At 36.6% G+C, this 22,126-nt stretch overlaps 1 protein-coding gene across 1 annotated transcript in view; it reads right to left on the bottom strand.

Moving 5' to 3' along the window:
- LOC116181279 (protein outspread-like) overlaps positions 1-21,791 on the bottom strand; it is a 73,247-nt gene extending 51,456 nt beyond the window's left edge. Inside the window, exon 1 of the mRNA XM_031501592.1 lies at positions 21,450-21,791. Within this exon, the coding sequence (XP_031357452.1) occupies positions 21,450-21,557 (108 nt within the window). The 5' untranslated portion in view covers positions 21,558-21,791. The remainder of the gene's footprint in view (positions 1-21,449) is intronic.
- Between the last annotated feature and the right edge of the window lie 335 nt (positions 21,792-22,126).

Here is a 22,126-nt window from a genome sequence, read left to right as displayed (position 1 = left end):
TTTACAAGCGTTTTTCTACGGGCGCGCATTTACTGCCAGCCAGCCAGCCAGCCAGCCGACCAGCCAGCCAGCCAGCCAGCCAGCCAGCCAAAGTGAGATTAAAAGCTACTTTTTACAAAAAAAATTTTTTGCAAAAATGCGCTAAAAATGAATAATAATAAAAGTAATGCGCGGTGTGTCGACCTTCACTTTGGATTTATGCAAAGTGGAGAAGCATTGTGTCAATGTCTAGTTTTCTAAAATGTTACTCGGGAGGTGTGGTTTTTGAGCGATATACGATATTCCGCTTAATCTGGTTCAAGGTGGTGTATTAAATAACGATAGACCACAATTTCTGCATTGAAACATGACGGGATAAAATCCAATCTACACACAACCAGTTTATAATCCTCGATCTCTTCGTACAACATTTTAGTTAATTGGCCATAAATCTGGTATAGGGCAATTTTTCTAGCAACACAATTCAACTCACAAAGGGTCGAACAAGAGAAGTCGCACTATTAACGGAGGAAATCCAGGTTCTGATCAAGCAAATCAACGAGATGTAAGGTACTTATAGGACATAAATTTTGAGAAAAAATCTACGATTCTTTTTAGCGCATTTTTGAAAAAATTTTTTTTGTAAAAAGTAGCTTTTAATCTCACTTTGGCTGGCTGGCTGGCTGGCTGGCAGTAAATGCGCGCCCGTAGAAAAACGCTTGTCAAAAGACAAGGAATGTACATGTAACTATCGGGGCCGTGTAATTAAGAACGTTAGGGATGGGACTACAAGATTTGGAGTCGACGACATCTTGGACGCCATCCCCGAGCGTATTATACTAACCTGGAGATTTTTCAGTTTTTATCTATCTTCTTCTACAGTTTTTCTCCGATTGTTTTCAAATTGGTGTCGTCGGTAAGATCTTGTCAACGCGCACAACTCCTGCGTGGCCGAATTTTGTTTTTTTTTCCTAGGGGCGAAATAAACCACCTTTTGCGCGGCGCGCTTCGAGGGGTAGTCGACTTTGGGCGCCGAAAAGTTTCTTACAGCGCGAATCGCGGTCTCTCTTTCTCGTGTCACTAATAGAAGGTCGAGCTATGTGAAGTACCCAAAAGTTGAATACGATTTTATGCCGGGATTTTAGCGAAATCTACCAAAATGTGAATTACGAATGAACGGGACGTCGGAACTGTGTATCGACAAAGGGAATGTGGTAACCCCCGACGAGATCTTACTGATGGTGCGGAGTCGAAACTTCAAATCCGAATTGTTGCGGGTGATCAGAAGTGGGTGTCGACAAAGGGAATATGGTAACCCCCAAAGGATTTTACTGATGGTGGAGTCAAAACTTCAAACGCGAATTGCGAGTGCACGGTAAGTGACAAAATGGTACCGACAAAGTGAACGTGGTAGCTTTCGGCAAGATCTTCTTGATGGTGGAGTCAATATTGGCTAATAAAACACTGATCTGCCACACAAAAATGCGCTGAAGTCCCTTCGATCTCACACGAGGACTTTGATCATTTTTATCTTGGTATAATGTGAAAACAGGCATGGTGCTCAATAGCCCGGGGGCGTCCCAAACGTTGTCGTAAACTTTTCGACTTGCGGAGCTTGTGGGTTATTGGGGGAATTTAGGTGTTGGTAATATCTTTTCAGTTCGTTTAAAAAACCGTGAAATAAAACATTTAATTTAATTTAAACAAAAACCAAATACGGGCCCTAGCCCGACTTTAAACCCTTCAAAGAGCATAACACTCAATCCACCCCAACACCTAATGTAGCAATTTGCCTTGAAGATGTCAACATTTTCTTTGCTTAATTGATAATAAAAATCCACTTTTCACATTGATCACAATGATCATAAAAGATTATCCACCCCAACCCTTGATTTAATAACTTCTTTCGCAATGAATGAACAAAAATTGATACCTTAATGGCCAATATGTTACATTAGTGGTTGGAGTGGATTACATTTTATAACCGTTGTCGAGGATAGGCTAGATTAAGGGATCTTTAAATTGTGTCTCAATATTTTTTACTTGGTATGCGCATTTTCTGCATATTGATTAAATATGCAAATTGTAACGATTTATTTTCTACATTACAAAGCATTATTATTGTTCGCGGTATATTCACTTAATGAAAGATCCTGGTAACCTTTGAATAGATGGTTCCCTCTATTGTTGGAATTTTAACCACCCAATTTTATCGCGTAGTGGTTGTCGATTGTCACTTTCACTTTTTTCTGTCGAGAACTGTATGCAATTACACTTCGTTTTACTTAAACAGTTGAAAGCGTTCGTTAGAACGCATGGAATTTTAATTGCCATCAACAATATATGAAACAACTGTCGTTCAATAAATTCAAAGACTCGCTGAAGAAATATCTACTAGACAAATGTTATGATAGCGTAGAGGAATACATGCTTACTATTTCATGTTCGATGTAAATTGTTTGTTCTTATTGTGTTACTGTGTTGTTTTATACATTTTTTTTGTTACAATATTTTTAAAATTTTTCATATTTATCTGACGCGACCAAACAATTGCAATTATTGAATGGGTCAACGAAATATATTACTATTACTACTATTACTATATCGTAATACGAGTATCTGGCGATTGGATTCTTAATTGGGGATTCCGTAATTAGGATGAATTAACCTATATAACTCCAATAGTGAGGATATAATTGCGTTTTTTATTTCTTATCGTAAGTACCACCATTTGCATTTCCCGTAATTGCAGTGTTCGGCTGATATTTGTGCACTACAATTTTTCATCGACAATTGTTGTTTCATCTACGATTAGCTCTCTTATTTAACAAGTATGTACATTTTATGACATCAACGAAGGAAGGTTACCTTTGATTTCTTTTAGGTACGTGGCCCTATACGGCGAATCTTTGTCCGGAATAACAATTAATCTGTGGAAAGCTGTTATCTGATTCAGTAATTAGTTTGTTAGTCGATCATTCTTGATTGAGGGTTTGTTAAACTGTGGAATTTCAATTGTATACCTAGTAAAGTTACTAAAATTTGTAAGTAACGTAAGTTATAATTTTGAGTATATTTGGGGGAGAATTTTGTATTTTATGTGTTAATATTTAAGAATAAATCAATATTGTTGGTGGTACCTAAATTGACTTTTACTATTATTAGTTTATTACTACCCTCATGTCTTTTCAATTTCATACGGGGAGAGTTACGTTACCCTGTAGAAGAGCGATCAAAATTTAAACCATTATGACGCAGAATCAAGTCAGTACTGTCGATTTTGGAACACTTTGAAATTCAATGCAACGGAGTCATAGGTACCGGGCTCAAGAAAGAAGCAGTCAAACGTCAAACATTTTGAAAAATCGTTAATAATTTGAAAACTTTTGAAGCTGGGTATATAGGGAAATGTGGTATCAAACGCCGTAGATTTTCCGTAGATTTCGAAAATACAATAAAGTACAGGGTGTTCTATTTAAAATAAGAAAGTTGCTATCGACATCCGGTAAAACAAAAAACTATGTTGGTATGCAAATTTATGGTATGCAGATTAAATTTTTTAATGAAAGCCTGAATACTGTTAGGGACGAGGTTAGGGAACGGTTTGTGTAAAAGAGCCCGTATACCACAAATGTAACAAGCTTATTCAAAATGGGTCAAATCCAATGATCTCGTGGGATGTTCTGCCGCTTTTTTATATCCGCTTTAGTATCATCGTTCGTTGCTAACTTTCTTAGGGGATCCTCTTTGGATATACACATACCGGTGAAGGTGATGACGTTAGGTTGCTGAAAATGGTCGTTGCTAACTTTATGGACCTGCAACTTTTTATTTATTACATCTTGCTTCATACTAAATTAAGTTCGTCATGCAGGGTAAATGTTACTCGTCTATTTTAGTGCATTTCCCCACGAAGTTGGGTGCGCTATTGCAGCCACTTTCTCTGTCCGTCCGTCCAAGGCCCTAACAACTTCTACAGTGTTCAATATATTTAGTTCGTTCCTTTTGAATTAGGTACATTATAGCTCTGGCAACTGAGCCAAAAAAATCGTGCGCATGTGCAGGCTGCGCAATACGAACTTTCTTATTTATTAATATCTTTTTTTGAAATTTTAACCATATATACTTCTAGAAAAGGCAAACATATCGCACATTGTAAACATTTGATGTACACATGCGCATTTTGCCAACTTTCTTATTGAATGAAGATATTTCTTTGAAATTTTAACCACAGATGCTTCTTGTAAAGAAAAACATAGCGCACTAAGGTATGGCCTTTTAGGAAGTACTGGTCAAAGCATGGAAAATGCGCCGAAGTTGCTCGCCTTAGGGCGAACACCTTTTTACTTGTTTAAATTTTAACAAACACATCGCATATTGAAACGCACACTTCAGTCATATCCGAAAAAATGATAAAATTGTTGTTAAAAGGTTGACTCATCAGTCATCTTGTTTTTATCCAATCCAGTCGAACTGTTTTTACTTGATGAGTGAAATGTGATTCGAGGAAGCGATTTTCAAAAGCAACCCCAATCGAATCAACATTTTTGTTCTCTTTTATTGCACCTTTTTTGTGTATGATGTCTACTTCATTATTATATTTTAGACTCACATTTCTGGAAGGTGTTTCATCAGATCGCATTAGGTATGACCTACTCTAATTCGACACTGACAGCAATTTAGTTAACTGGGCAACGTTGACCAGTCGCAATTTATAAATTACGCCTGAGGTCGCGAAGTACATTAAAGGCATTTTAACCATTCCCATTGTCCGCGCTAAATTTGACTGATTCATGAATCGCCATGGCGTATAATAAATTTAAAAAATATGAATGAATGAGGTTTTTACAATTCATCGAGTATTGTCCTTTTTTTCATGGTAGATGATTACGCGTCGAGCTTTCAAAGAGAAACGTACTAATTCTATTATTGTAAATTATTTTCTTCTTGTTATGATTAGTTGAATAAAAACCACCGACGTCTCTCTTTCTCGAACTCAATTTGTAGTTACCAACAAATTGCAGGTTCCGCTTTAACCGAGCTGTGTTGTTTGTAATTAGTTTAATCGAAACCAAAACCACATTTCGAACAGAATAACGCTTTTTTCCCACATGTCTACGGTGATTATGCCCGCCGTACGACATGCACTCCTTTCATGTACCACTATAATTTAAAAGGCGAGTAGTGATGGATGATTTCTTCTTGGTTAAGTAGTTATAGTAAGCCTACCATTTCCTAGTGTTGTATGGATCATATGATGGGCATTACTCTGTCGGTCGGTTCGATGACCAAGCCAAGAAAGAAGTCTTCAATTACCACAGAACCTGAACTTCAACAGCATACGTATATTGCGTTCGCAATGTAGTGAAATTGAGATTTTTTTACCCGCAAACGGTAGACGCAACTGTGTATGAATTAGAAAGTACTCGTGATTTACAGGCTTATAGTGACTGTTATGTCTTTATAAACTCGCCGCTTTAATTTTACGGTGTCGTTGTCCCTCAATTTGTGAAAGAAAGCTTTACGCGAACATGTTAAGATTAACATAAGACAATTTAGCAGGTGTCGATATTTAAATTACTTACCGCACACCTTACCATATACACTTCCCGGTCTTAAGTAAACTGTTTGGCGGTTTTATTGCTTTTTTTCGACAGATTACCTGTTAAACAATTAAATTTTCTAGTAATTTAAATATTGACACAAACGCTTTCCCACGCCAAACTTATATTTTCGGAAATCTTTCATTAATCAGTTTTTAATGGGTATATTCCAGAAGAATCGCGCGCCACCGTTTCGGGGTGATAGTCGATGTGCTTCCATTTCAGACTCGATATAGCTGAAAGGGGAACGAAGGGCACCACCACCTATGCCAGTGAACGAGGTAGCCTACGCTAAAAACCGAGCTAAAAACTATATTTTCACACTCCATCCTATTTGAAAAGTTGGAATTATACGGGATTCGTGGAGTGTGTTTGTCGTTACTGAAATGTTTTGTTGCGGATAGAGAGCAAGTGGTTGTAATCAATGGTACCCTAAGTAGTCCCAAACAAGTGGTAAGTGGAGTTCCCCAAGGTTCCATCCTAGGTCCCGTTCTGTTCTTATTATACATAAACGACATAATTAATTTACGTTTTGAACGAGCTACTATAGTCTCTTATGCGGACGACACTGTACTGTACGTGGTGGGAGATACTTGGGAACAAGTCAAACAATCCACATCGTGTTACTTGTCTGTACTCGTACGTTATCTAAACCAAAACTTGCTGTCTCTCAACTACACCAAAACTCTGTATATTCCCTTTCACTCTTACAAATCTCAAACAATAGATGATGACATAAAAATCCATGAATCAGATTGCTCTCAGATTAATTGTAGTTGTGCTCTAAGTATATCTCAAAGGGACCACATCAAATATCTTGGTGTTACCATTGACAAACACCTAAGATGGGACCATCATATTACACAACTTGTGATTAAACTAAGGAGATATGTCTATCTGTTTAGAAAGTTAAAACGGTTCTGCAATGAAAATTCATTAAAAGTTGTTTATTACGGCTTTGTGCAATCTGTGCTGGGATATGGTTTGTTAGCGTGGGGTGGGGCAGCTCACAAATACTTAAATAAGTTAGAGGTAGCACAGAAGCTAATAATCAAAATTATGTCTAAAAAACATGCACGTTACCCTTCTCAATTGTTATTCAAGGACACCAACCTTTTTACAATAAATCAACTATATCTTCTCTCGGTATCTCGATTTATATATAAAAATGTTAATAGGCTTAAGTTAAATTTTCCCCAACACAATTACGATACAAGGACAAAAATAAAGAATTTGGCGTATAATTTAAAAATACGGAAAAAAGTTGGTCAATGTTACTTCTTGTATTATACTCAAAAGCTATATAATTACCTATTAATCTACACAAATTTATCTCTCCCTTTAACAATTTCATATCATGCGTTTATCAAATTTATTAAAGAACTTCTCCACAATAATTTCTCCCATCTTGAATCACAGATTTATTTATTATAACGGATACTCTACCCTAACTCTTTGTTTTTTATCACTCTCAACTTGTGATCGGTTCAAAAAGCGTTATTATCTACGTACACCTTGGGGTGTAGTGACAACAAGTTTTTAACTTAGTCGTTACACCTAAGGACGCTAAAAATGATATTTTAGTTATTTTCATTTTGGACATTTTTTTTTACATTTACATTATTATACATAGGTTATAGGTTTCTGTTACAACAAGAATGTAAATAAATGGTTATTATTATTATTATTATTATGAACGAAAACATAATTATTTTCAAGAGATTTTCCACATAAGCTTTATAACCGTGCGAAGTTAGCAATAAAAACTGATTTTTTATATTTTATGTGATAAACATGTAAAAATATGCAAAACATCGCAAAACATAGACTTTTTTATTTGGCAAATTAAAGATTAAATGTACAGGGTGGTCGAATTTGGTCGTTAGTATACGTTATACAGTGGTATCCTCGGTGGTATCGAAGACATTTTCAAGATATTTAGTTCGTTCTTTTTGTTTTCGGTAGCTTATAGCTTTGGTATTTGAGCCCAGAGAAATCTTGATGATTAATTTGCGCATGCGAAAACTGCGCAAAGTCAACTTACTTATAGATATGAAATTTTAACCACAGACACTTCTAGTAAAGACAAGCATATAGCATATTGCTAAGTCTTATTCATAAGAATATTTATGCCATAACTTATTTTCCTTTGCATACATAAATAGTATACGATTTATAACTTTTCGTGAAGTAGGTACTGATCAATTCAAAATGCGCTATCGTTACTCATGTTAAGGCAAAACCTTTTTTTCATTTTTAGATAATAAACTCGATGCCGAAAAACAAACTGGTTTACTACCTTTTATTTTATAGTTTCAGGCAAAACGAGAGGCAACAGTTGAATTTTTCCATTGTTAAATAAAAGCCTATATAACTTCTTTGTTCATTACGTTATAGGAAATGTGTTTACACGTTCTTAAGATACTATGAAATGTTGTCAAAACAAATGTCAATTTTTCATTTTCAGCACAAAGTTTTATTTCTTTAAATATAAAGTGTAGTTGATGATGTCTTTACTAGCATGAGCTGTTTTTCTCTTTTCAAAAAATATCATAAACGAGTTCAATGCGTTAAATTCTTCTTTTCACATTGTATTTTATAGATAACTAGCTGCCCGATCCCGCTTCGCACGGGTGTTTATAATTTTCGTATTCGTAGTTACATGTTGGGATGGATGTGTATGATGTTGGTTCCAGAAAACATATAATACCTTACAATTTGGATTGAAACCCCTTTCCCGAATTATATTTGCACCAAAAAATGATGTCATTTGGAATACACATCAGTTGAATATTCTGCAAGAATTGCTTCGATAGAGGGTTTTACCCTGAAAGAAGTAATGAAGTCAGTGGTTCAGGTGGCGTTGTAAGTTGCGGTCATTTGACCTTTCTACTGGCACAATATAATCCTGCTGGTTCTAGTCGGAGCGGAAGTAATTCGGTGGAGTATTGGACTCGATCATCAACTTTGTGAAGACACTCGGGTTTACATTAGAACCTAGAACTGCCGTTTTCTTGTTCCCAAAAAAACTTTCACAATGCCCCTTTTTGAGTAGGTACCGTTGGAATACAACATTTTGTTTCGGAGAAATTATCAGAAACTATACTTTTTTATATGGCCCGTGGAAAAAGTACACACTCTATTTAGTAGCACTCTTTATTACGAATACAACTATGTACGTCACACAAATAAAAAGTTGGAAATTATTGGTTTCAACAGGCTGATGCACCCGGGCACAACGTCTTAATCGTGCAAGCATACGTATCGAACATTTTCCAGGAATTTATCCGATAGGTATGCTCGCAAGTTGTGCGCGGGTGCTGTCTTGAGTTCAAAAAGTGGCAATGAGAACGTGTCTTTTGTCTTTCTTGTTGTATCTGTTCAAATAACACCAGCAAAAAATAAACATAAAATCGGCAAATTTCGGTTTTTCTGCCATATCTTCGGAAGTAATCCGAATTTGTTTGTTTTCTCTAAAGCACGATAATAATGGTTTAATTGCCCATCTTTTCTCTGATTTGACCATCATCGTATCTTCTATGGTTTCGATCTCCATGATAGACATCCTTATCTTGTATACTCTTTCCCAGTGAGAGAAAGCCCGTACCAATGAGTACCTCGTCCTATCTACTGTAGTTTATAGTAAATCTTAAATTACTTCTTCAAAATTTGGTAAATTTAATCCATTTATGGCTTAATTGTATGTTGGGTCGTCCTCAGAGGCACAGGTTGGAAAGAATTTTGCAGTCATTGCAAATGCCTTTTTATAAATAGAATTTGCGGAGATGTTTTTAAAGCAGCTGCAGATGTAGGGTAGGTAGGTACGAATTTATATTTTATATCTTGACGATTATTTTCCTAAATTAATTAGTAACGTTTGCATCCTTTGCGTGCTATTCTTTGCTTTCATTTTTAAGAAAAGAGTTTCCTATTTGCTTGCCTTAGACTTAGAGCATCACATGTTTCGATAACGCAAGCACAGACTTCTGTCTAACCCCCAAAGTTTAGTCGCAATCGGATGAAGGGTTTAGGCGAGCATAAGGGACATTCATACGTACAGACTGACGGAAATTTTTTTTATTATATAGAAACCTTCTCGGACATACGTCCAACCTTGCGTCCAACTATTCTCCAAAGTTTCATCGCAATCGGATGAACGGTTTAGGCAGGCATAAGAGACATACAAACATTCATTTTTATTTATATAGATTTATTATTCAAGGTGTCAAATATGAAATATCGTAGTTGGCGGTTTTTAAATGTTTGTTTGACAATATCACTGTCACATGTTTATTTTATTGTATTAATATTAAAGGAAGAAATCAAGTGGTGTTAAGTCAGGTGAACGCGGTGGCCACTAATTTTCTTGAAACTCAGTTCCGTAACTATTCTCGAGTTATGAGTTGGTGCACCGTCTTGTTGAAACATGATATTATTTCTCTCTAGCAAGCGAAGATCACCCAGAAAGTCCTCGACGCCGGTTTATGATATCATGATATCTTTGTGAAAATCTCATAATTCAATTCCGAAAGAGTGCACACCACACGCTAAACCCAAATCGTCCCCGAGTTTGACTATAGACGGTTCGATGAGGATTGGCATCTGATCACTACTGCTCGTTGTGCCTACTAATATGGACCTCATCTGTCCAAATTATGTTCCTGTTGAATCTCGTTGAATTGGATGAAGATACGAATGTCAAAATTCAGGTCTTTGCTCAAGATCAATAGGCAACAGTCGTTGTTGTTTCCGTGCGGTGTAAGATCTGAAATTGTGTCAAAATCAAAGCCACACTCCTAGATATTTCGGATTCAGCTTCAACTTTGGTGATTTAATATGGGATTTGCTACAACGGCTACAATGACACCAACAGTTACTTCCGAATCGCGAATCATACATCATTTGTGGCCATCGGCTTCTCAATGTGCTCCATAATTGGTCCGATTTTCCCCCATACAAATCGATTTTATGAGCTTACCATCTCTTTGGATATTGATTGAAATATGCTTCCGATCCGAAAAATCTATAAATAAGAAAGTCACCATTGCACAGTCTGCGATGTTTGCAATATGCGATGTTTGTCCTTGTATTGGTTCAGGTGCCAGAGCTATATATATTATAAAAAAAACGAACTAAATATATTGAAACTGTAGTAGTTGCGGCCACAGATGGACGGAGAAAGTGGGCATAATAACGCCTTCCAACAAGAGTTGGAAAATTCGCTAAAAACAAGATAAGAAGTCTACCAATGACGATAGCAGATTTTTCGTAGAAAAATGCCCGTTTCGATGTCACTTACAGGAATAAAAAACTACAATTAAGAATCAAAAAAATAACTCTTTCAAGGAATATCTAGAAAATCTATCAAATACACCCGAAAATGATTATTCGCTTTGGAGAGCCCTATTCCCCTATTCGCAAAGATGACGGATCGTGGGCTCGTACAGACTTAGAAAAAGCTAACACCTGGAGAAAGTATCTTCCCCCCTGCCCTCCCAAATTTTTTATTGGTACATAATTAAAAATTGCTTTGTTTTAGATTCCTTCAATTGTTTTGTGCATCTTTTTCTTATTCTTAACACAGGACTCAACGCATTTTCCTTCTGCGATGTGGACGCACTTCCATCAAGCATACGAAAATTTCGATCTTTTAAAAAGTGCTCAAAGCCCCAAAAGCAATGTCGCACGCGGTCTGTACTTGGATGGGTGACAGCTTGGTAACACCTCTCTCTTTTATTTAATTTTTGCATTTATTTTTTTTTTATTTTAATGCCACAAGGCATCATATAATTAATAATTGTAATTGCTAATTAGAATTAATTAGGTTTTGACCTCGATTTTGGCGAAAAAAATTTTAGTTTTTTAACTTTGACATTTTTTGCAGATTTTTGTAATACAACCTGGCACCGTTTTTGTAGGTTGTGCACAGTAAAATAAGGTCTTTCGAATACCCTAATAAAAATTGTAGGTTACTTTTTGAAAGAAAAAAGTTCGATGCCGTTGCGGCGATCCAAAATTTTTTCTCAAAAATCCGGCCCGTTATTTTCCGTTTCCGTATGTCTAATATACATATTCCTCGACATATTCAAAGTTTGAACCGAATCCGTCGAGCCGTTACCTCGGAAAACTACCAACATAAGCACATACATACAGACGGAGAAAAATGTTATTCCTTAAAAGTTGCTTAAAGTGATGTAAAACGTTGACATTTGATGAAATTTTGACAAAAAAACGCGATACGAATACTTTTTCAGGTGTACCAATAAGAACGCTTTATAGCAAAAAAAAAAAGTGTCCAGAACGCATAAACGAACGCTAAAGCGTCAGCTGATTGCGTCGATCGAAAGGTAACTGAACGTCCATTGGTGCATTTAAATTTATTTCGCAGCGCTCCCTCAAATCGAGGCGGCGGCGTGTGCATCAGCTGATGTTTTGCTGTAATCGGCGTTGGAAAAAGTTTCAACAATTTTTTACATAAAAAATAGGGACTCTACGACATCGACTCCTTCAAATTTAAAAACAATCAATTTCTCTACAAAATGGTATTTGTTTTCTTTGATTGGTTCAGCTAAAGTGGAACTATCAGTGTTAGACGCATTGTGAACTTTCAATTGTTTTTAATTAGTTTACCTGATTTGTGGTCATTTTCGGAGATGCATATTTTTTTTATATGTTAATGATCAGAATTATTCTATTTTCATCGACAGAAATTTAATTTGAAGGGGGATAGATTCACTGGACTCAATAGGCATTACATATCTATGATTCGCACAAATATTAATGAACTTCCTGTTCACGTAATTAAAATTGTTATAATGTGCCTGTGTCAGTCGTTTCGGTTTTGTGACTATGACGGCACGTTCCCGATTGGCAGACAATCGGAAATTACACTAAGCAAACAATTGAATTATGCAAAAGGCGCAAATAGCGAGTATGTGTGCATTAATTATTGAAGAAAATAAGCGACTACCTACATTTTATGCTACGGCAAGCGTAGTAGATTTGAGTAGGTGTAATCATCAGTTCTGCCACAGAAAAAGGGCACATACATATTATTATTAGGAATATGTAGCTTCCGGTTCGATTAAGTGGCGCCTCCTACGTGAATAACAAAACCGATTAAAAATTAATACGTCGAAGACCCGTTGTTTAACAGTACCAAAAGCTGAGATATTGATTTCGTTTGCCTTTAGACCTTCGCAAGGTCGCGCCTGTTTTATTAACAAATAACCATCTAACGGTGAACAACCGAATACGTCAATTTATCACGATTTTATATAAAAAATCTTGTCGCTGCCAAGATTTTACGACTCTCTAAATCTTCCTGAAATATGGCACCAAATTTCGGTAATCTAACACATAATTTTCACGCCAAAAAAACCTTGAGACAAATCCTCACGTCTGTAAATATCCATCCCAGTCCGAGTAGCTTATATGGTCATATTTTTTTGACATTCATCAAGACCTTAAAACAACTCGTCCACCGCGAATTATTATTTATTCTGCATCGAGGTCATCATTTTGAGCAAATATCGGCGATATCAAAAACAGGTGCGCGCCGGCAATTCCGAGAAGATTAGCCAACTATTTCTAAAATAAGGTGTGGCGCGTTTGTAATTTCTATGATTTATGTAACTGCGGAAATTCATTGAAATAACTTCATGTTGAATTCCATCCAATTGCAGTTTCAGTAGCGCGGAACTCGTTCGAACGTTGCAAATTATAGATATTTAGTTACGTAGTTAAGGCGCTTCCTCGTGTTTTAATATTGCAATTAAAAGTTGCATTCTTCTAAATAGTTTATGGCCGCATAAGGAAGCGATCTTTGTAATGGCTTCGAATAAATGAAAGTCGAGTAGGTGCAAGTTTCGTTTACTTATTGCGGCCATTAGTGGAGAATTCAAGAGCGTTTAGGTCCTCATTGTCAATTGCTGCATTGGGTTTTGCTTAAGAAGTTTTGGAAAAAAACACTATAAGTAATTATGGTCTATTTTGTTTGACAAACCACAATACACATTTACATTTATCTATTGAGAGTTTCTACAGGATGTTCAAATTTCGATAGCAAACCGGAGTTGCTCTATTATCGAAGATAGACTTACGGTTTTGTAAAACTCAAAGTTTTCATGGCCAACTTCGTTTTTGAGTTATGGACGATTTTGAAAATTCACCAATTTCAGACCTCTTTCATGTTCCGACTTATATGCTTTTTTTTAATGAATCGCCCATTGTTCGTAAATTTTTCAAAAAATACAGCTTTTCCATTTATCCGTCCACGATCTCAGTATTGGAAAGAAAGCTCATTGCCCCATTATAGTGCAGTAAGTTCCTAATCAGTTCAGGATGATGCCCAAATTTGGGGAAATTTTTTCAGTAATTCACCAATTTCGTCGGGGAAATGGCAAAACACATTCACTTGATGCTCATGAACTAGATTTTGTGCTCTTCCCACCATCTCTCATTTTGGTGAAGTTGGTAGAGCGTAGGGAGTTTGGGGTTGGCGCAAGGGTCACTAACGAATAGAAAATTTCGACATCGCCATTTTTAAGTTAATTCGCCATAGTGGGTGTGAAACATTTACCCTTGTAATTAAAAGTGGAGATATTGTAACAGATAGATGTAGTTTCTCAGCCATAAAGAGAGCGCAGGTTAAAAATGGAGACATAACATTAAAATGTTCCGTGCGAGGTTCCGTGCAAAGATCGAGTTTTGTACCTACTGGAATTCTAACTCAAATTATATTTTTCGAATCAACAAGAGCAGTTTGGGAAAAGCTAAGTTGTATAAAATTTGCCGTAATTTTGAAATTTGATACGTAAATACAGAAAGATTTCATGCCAGTGGCGTAGCTAGGGTTGTAGCATTGGGAGGGCTGAGCCTCCTAGCGTTGGCGTAGCGCTGGGAATTTGAAGTTTAATGATAAAGGTCATTATTATACTGTTTTCGGTGTCATAATGAAGGCATTATGATATCAAAGTAGAAAAAAAGTCGTGCGATTCTGCACAATACGACAATGTAGGGAAAATTGGAAATGTACCTGCCGATTGCTGTCTCTTCCTCTTTTATTTATTTATTTATTATTCCTCTTTTGTTCAGGGCCCTCGACAATTACAGAGTGACCCGCATAATGCTTTTTAGAGGTGCCCCTGCAGAAGGTCTTAAGTTGTTCTATAGTACTCCGATATTTACCTTACGAACTAGGAAAACCTAATTTGGAGTAGCCGGCAGAATGCTTGAAACAGGTCTAAGGAAACTCCCATCGCTGTGACAGATGAAAAATTCTTACCTCAGCCCAAGTTCGAACACCCGACCTCCGGATTTATAGCCCAACGCTCTACAATTGAACTGCAAAGTCAAAGCTGTACAGTTTAAGACGCGCCGTCGACCAAAATGTCTCTATTGCCACCGTTACTATTTTTAGCACCAAGTTCACACTTGTTTTATTGCTTTACCACTTGTAGCATTGGAACTAGCAGATTTACTTGAATTGCCATGTTTCCTAGTTCACGGTTGGTTTTCGTAATTAACCAATTGAATAAACTCATCGCTGAATAAGTATATTTACAATCAGTTTGTAGGTTAGATTCACGTTTTTCTAGCACGCTCATTCTACATACACCCATACAGAAACCAAAATGCCTCGCAAAATGCAAACGCAGTGACTCAAGTGACTACGACCACTGAGGTGCGGAGAGCCACCGACGGGCAGACCTACGCGTACCGTGCGTCGCATCGAGCAGACGGAAAAGAAATGCACGGTCCCCGACATCGAAAGGGATATAGGGCACTTGCAGCCCTGCAGCGCATACAACTGCACAATGTAAGCGGTATTGCGGTTGTCAGAAATTTACCATTAAAAACATTAAGCGCACCGAAAGACGCTTATAATAAAAACTTTGAAATATATAAAGGGGGGCTGGATACAGGATTGGGGGGGGCTGTAGCCCCCCCTAAAAAGGCCTAGGTACGCCACTGCTTCATGCGAAGGCGAAAATAAATGAACTGATTGGAAAAAAAATTCCTCATTAAGCGTTAACGAAATAACTACGTTGGATTTGTGGTGAATTAAGTAAGTCCCAGGATACATATGATTAAATCATTTAAAGTGGTGAAATTGTAACTAAAACTGTCGATATTTTCAACAATAAAATTGATCTAATTTTTGGGAGACGTCTTGAAATCATCTTTTATGCATGTGCTTAATTATTAAGAAATTATTTTCAGCTACATTGTTACGTATTTATTTCAAATAATCGATCGATTTTAGACGATCCTTAACGATTATGTTCGCTCTTATGCATTATCGGTAACGTAGATGATTACTACGAAAATATTCGAAAAAGCTGGCCGTTAAATTTTTCTTCGCTAGAATAGTTGATCTTTAAAAATAGACGCATTATTGATATTGGTGTCTCTCCGAAGTTGTTGGAGGATTTGAGTTAACTATTCTACATAATTACAATTTGTATATCCTAATTTTGGGAGTTAAGCGTGGAATCTTTGAAGGTCAATAAAGAACCACGGACGTTTATTATAACCCTTTGAATTAAAGGTATGCCTTTTTTTAAATTAGTTTTCAAATTTTGAATTTAAATTTTTTAGGGTTTTTTTTTATTGTATACTTTGAAATTTAATTTAATTCATCTTGGATGAATGGTTTATGGGCCATTTAATTTCGTCTATCATCGAAAATTCAACAAGCAGAGCAAAATCGTTGCGATCAATTAATCACGTACATCTGTTTACGGGAATGCAGTCCGCTTATCAATAAGTAACACGGCCGCTCGCACAATAGCTGTTGCAGATAAGAATTTGGGGAAATTTGCTAATCCACATCAAGGCGTTCAAGGCTCCATCTTGTACAGTGTAAAAACACGTATGTAATCTGTTCTTTTCATACGATTTTCCAACACATTTTGATCAGCGTGTTTACTAAGAACGTTAATTAATATTTTGTTTGCGCTGATAAAATAAAAATTGCTCTGATCTCATTTTTGGGAGTCAATCCTGGAATTTGAATTAAATGGTGACAATTATCAAAACCAGATTGTGTAAAATTAAGGTGTAAATAAAGTGTTGTCCATATTTTATTTTGTATCAATGTTAAGTGGTCTTTTCGCCCTCTTTTGAGAGGTTTATTTTACTGCCCTGGAGCTAGCCAGGTCAATTTTTCTTGCTGTACTGAATTATAGAAAAAAAAACTTACGTAAGAACATTACAATCAAAATGTGGTCGGGAGGATGCGACCACCCCAATCCAACGTGAAGATTATACGGAAGAGTGCATTGCTTGCTTGAAGAGGCTGTAAAGGTCAACAGACACATCACAAAGGACGAGATTCAAAAGAAACCTATGTTCAAATGTCAAGCGCCTATCCGCCGCCGTTTCGACTGCAAAAATTCCGTTTTTTCTGTTTCCGTGGAATTTCGGGAAATGTTTTACTAAATCGCGGGCATACGGTCCAACATTCCCCAATGTTTCATTGTAATTAGGTAAACGGTTTAGGAAGACATACAGACAGCCAAAGTATACACTGTGTTCAAGATAAGAATCATGGGGACCTCCGAAACCAAAGAAGCAGAAGGTACGACGATGGTCAAAACAGAGAAAAGATGCAAAGAGGAATTATCATGCTGTAAAGAAAAACCGTAAATTCCGTACGTCCGAAGATATTCCCGAAAACCCGAAATTTGCCGATTTTGTATTTTTTTCTTTGTTATATAGACCTGACACAAAAAAAATACTTCCTCATCGCCACTTTTTGGGCTCCACAAGACAGCGTTAAGAGATTTTCAATACAACGTTTCGTTTCGGAGAAATCATCATCAACTCTATTTTTTTATTAAGGTTCGTAAAAAAAAGTAGCCTACGGACTGCATTGAGTAGTATTTTTATTATTAATTAGCAATGTCCGTCCTACACCACAAAAAATCAAAAGTTAGAGTTGGTTGTCGAACAGGATGGTACACCTTGCGCAAAACGCCCTATGGCTAAAGCAGACAAATTCAGCGACTGACGCCCAATCAGTCTACTGCCCGTACTGTCAAAAGTTTTCGAAAAGGTAGTGGACGGCCAACTACGTTGTTACTTGACCCAGAATAACATTCTCCCTGACAATCAATCAGGGTTTCGGCCTGGTTATAGCTGCACCACTGCACTACTAAATGTTACGGATGATTTACTGAAAGCTAACGATGAGAACAAGATGTCCATATTGCTACTCTTGGATTTCAGTAGAGCATTCGATACAATTAATCACCAAACTGCAATTTCCATCTTACGTGCTACAGGTCTTTCTCCTAATGCTACCTCATTACTTCATAGCTACCTAACGGGCAGGTCACAGTGCGTTACTTTAATGGGTAAGTCATCTGGGTACAGGGAACTATCTAGGGGTGTGCCGCAAGGGTATATTCTTGGCCCCTTATTGTTCACTATATATACTTTGTTTTATACATCAGTTCCTAAGACGTGTCTAGTTCACATGTATGCAGACGACATGCAGTTGTACCACTCCTTTAAAAGTGAACATTTACACGAAGCGCTAAATCTGATTCAAAGTGACCTTAAGGCTATTGAAAGGGCTTCATTGGAGCACTCGCTGGTTCTCAATCCTCTAAAATCGGCAGTCATGTTGTTTGGTAACAAGCAGAAAGTCACCGACTTGAAACATTTGGTAAAATTCAGAATTGGCGACAAAGCTGTTGCACTAAAGGAGGAAGCAAAAAATTTAGGAATAATGATAGACAATTCGTTTAGATACAACAAATTACTCACTAGCTACATCCAAAGAGCATATGCAAATTTAAAATGTATCTTTCCCCATAGGCAGTACTTGTCCCAAACTTTAAAAGCTCAACTCTGTAACGCGCTGGTACTAAGCCACTTTAATTACTGTTCGCAAGTCTACGGTCCGTGCATCACTCAGGATATGTCTGCAAGAATACAGCGAGTACAAAACTCCTGTATTAGACTAGTATTTGGTCTTAGGAAGTTTGATCGAGTATCTTCCAAATTAAAAGAATTACGCTGGTTCAGCATGAGGGATAGGCGACTGCTTACTGCGGCGTGTCTGTATGTATCATAAAATTATCTGGAACAAATCTCCTCCATATTTATACCGCAAAATATCTTTTAGAACCGATGTTCACAACTTAAATTTACGGTTTAGAGGTGGGATTACTCCACCCTCTCATCACACCGAAATGTACAAGAGATCTTTTAGTTATAATATTTTTAAAGTATATTCCTCTGTTCCAGATTTGATTAAGCCCCTTTCTCCGCAGTATTTCAAAATTAAATTGCGTCAAATATTAGCCCATGACTCTGTACGTACGTTGTAGATTGTCATTCATATCTATCTTGTTTAACTTGTCTCTCGTCTCTTTGTCCGCTTTTCTTAGTATATTACTCAATCTCTTTTCATCTCACTCTCATTTAGTTACTCCTATGTGCATTTATTACTATTTCATATTTTCCTTTTTATTATATTACTCAGTTATAAGCATTACTTGATTATGTTAATTCTAATTGTATTCAGGGAGTCGGTGGAAGATCAGAACCTGCCTGTGCAGCAACTGAACCGATAACCCCTGTGGTTTCCATTTTTTTAATTTGGTGGAAATAAACACATTATTATTATTATTATTATTATTATGGTGCGAGAATACCTATCGAACACATTTTCTCTCGCATTTTTTATTTTCTAGCAAATACCGAGAGCAAGAGTACCTATCTCGGTACCTATAGTATTATATTAGAGTTTAGTATTAACCTCGGTATTAACTAGTAGTTAAAATTTAAAGATAAAATAATTTTTTTATGAATTTGTTTCATATGTGAGGGGAGGGGGTCGTTTTTTTTAAATTTGTAAAAAAAGGTTTTGATTTTTAAGAAAAAAGGTATTTAAATAGAATTTAGAAAAAATAAACACAATATTTTAAAAACAAGTGAGATATCCACTAATTGGTCCATTTTTATTAAATTTCCACATTCCTATTTGAGATCGACCAAATGTGGCAACCGCGCAATTAAAAAAATATGGCAGTTATTGTTTAAAATATCGGATTAAACCGAGAATGAAACTAACAATATGTAAAATAAAAATTCCTGAAACAACATGAATAGGTTATTACGAGGTTACTTAATACCGCGCTTAATACTTACCAAAAGGTACCAGTTTCGAAAATTCTGTCCATTTTTGAAGCTCTATATCTTGGTAGGTACATATCAAAAAAAGATTGAAAATTGAGTCGTTGAAAGATAGGTACCTTTATATAATTCAACGATTGAGTTAGTGAATTATTTACTATTTAACAGGACACTAGGTACATAATATACACAGAGATACACGATAGACAAAAGCGATAACAACAGCTTTCTTTGCATGTAAGGCATTTGTTACGAATTTCTGTAAATTTACCTCTTGTTTTAGCCATGCATTTTGCAGCTTTCATTTGATCAGTAGGATTTTGAAGATCTTGTCCGGTTCCCAGACGACCATTGCAAGCTGAGGATGGGGGGTTTAAAAAAAGCTGTCGTCTGTCATCACTTCACTAACTGACATTATAGTTTATTAAAGAAATCGTCGACTTAGACAAATCATTCTTTTTCCAAACCTGAGCTTAAATTTTACATGAAAATGCTAGGCAAAGGTTGAAAGGAGGGCTGGAGTTAAGTAACCAGAAAAGTGAAGTGCAATCAGAGGCGACTAGAATGAGAGGCCTTTATGTGCTCGAATTTCCTTGGTGTCTCTTGTGTACGATCCGCCTAGCAGACCACTAATCGACTTTAGCTTTAGTTGCTGTCGAGCCGCCTTTGCAAGTTCAAGTCAAGTACGATTCCCCATGTAAACAAAAATTCCAAAGGTGACTCGATAGCAATTTATTTTTGATCGCATGTACTTACTCTAGTGGAGCGAGTTGTTTCAATTATTTTTATGCGCTGACAACTTTCACATAGCGTGGTTTAATCAATTTTGTAATTGTTCACGACACTTAAGATTATTACTGCTTACCTATAGCGTCACAATTTCAAAGAAAACTCGGGCTTGCTTTCTATCTCCCTGTTTTAATACAGTTTCGATATCAGATATGCACACTGCGTGAAGGTTAACCAATAATTGTATTTATGTTATTTGCGAAATTATTTGCTTAAAGGTAAACTGTTAATTGTAATTATACCAATTAATAATCAATGTAAATAGTTTTACTAATAGAAGTGCTATACACAAATAGCAACACTAATTACACTTAGATAAGAAATCATTATTGATGGTGTTCCGCAAGAATCTACTTTAGGACCTATTTTGTTCCTGAATTTACTACGCCACTAGACTAGATTTTTCAGGAAGCATGTACAACTGATACACCTTGAGCGTTATACATAAAAATCCCATTATTTGTGCTCGATTTAACTCGTGTAATTTACACTACGTTTAACAAACATAAAAAGTTACAAGGTTGTTAAATGATACTCCGCTCATATGTGATTTATGTACTCTTTTGGTCACAAGTTTTCTTGAAGTTGGCCATTAATTTTATTTGAATCAGAGAAAAAAAGACACTGCATCCTCATCATTCAATTTGACGGGGGTCACGACAAGGTTGCAGTCAAGGTTTTGTCGGCAACACAAAAACAAAACCTCATTATCATCCGAAATCAACCTATAATGTAGGTAGGAAATTTGAAAAGTAATTAAGCGCCGCCGCCGCTGACTGCGCATTTATCAAAACAAGTGGCGCGGCGTAAAAAATTGGGCAGTAAATGGAAAAATGCTCCAAATCAAAACAAAAAAAAAAAGGTTTCATTCATCATACTCATACGAGCAGGACTGCATGTATAGGAGGAATTTATAGCGGGACTCACCCGGTTGCATTCCAAAGCTTCGGCCGAGTGCTCCTCTTTCTGTCGAAAGCAGTTTGAGCATTTCGATTTGTTGAAGATGTTAGGTGCAAATTTTCTACATTGGGACATGTTACACGCACGAGAAACACACCACACACATGTCAACCATCTTCTTTGACTGCTTTACATGCGAAGTAATGGGATGATGGACGCGAAGTCATCGCGATTACATTTCGCTCGCACTTTTAAAATATACACATTAACACCTGTTTCAATTGATATTAAAGGCTTAAAACACCGAAAGTTCCCTTCGATGCACAAGCACCTACTACAAACGCAACGTCAACAACACTAAATTCAAAATACGAGTGCTGGGGGAGTAAATGACACACTGCGATGGTAGTAAGACAATGAGCGCCATCTATCAATCCACGCACTACTTACGGTTGCACTTGTGCAGCTGTTTATTCATCAGGCAACACACAATGCACATTGCTGTAGCCCATTATTTATTATTGATAGCTCAGTTCCAGTTATCTTATTATCCCTAAGGACCCTAAGGTCCCAACCAAAACGTGAACAGAATACATTTAAAATAAGGATCGCTTCCCTAAAGTCTAATCAAAACTGAAAACTTACCAAAAGATCGTCACGAATGTGTCTTTGGCACTTAGAATAGGTACTAAAAAAGCCCCTTA

Source organism: Photinus pyralis, unplaced genomic scaffold (genome assembly GCF_008802855.1).
Source record: "Photinus pyralis isolate 1611_PpyrPB1 unplaced genomic scaffold, Ppyr1.3 Ppyr1.4_LG1, whole genome shotgun sequence".
NCBI lineage: Eukaryota > Metazoa > Arthropoda > Insecta > Coleoptera > Lampyridae > Photinus > Photinus pyralis.
Note: the sequence above shows the minus strand (reverse complement) of the source record. Positions and strands in the feature narration are given on the sequence as shown.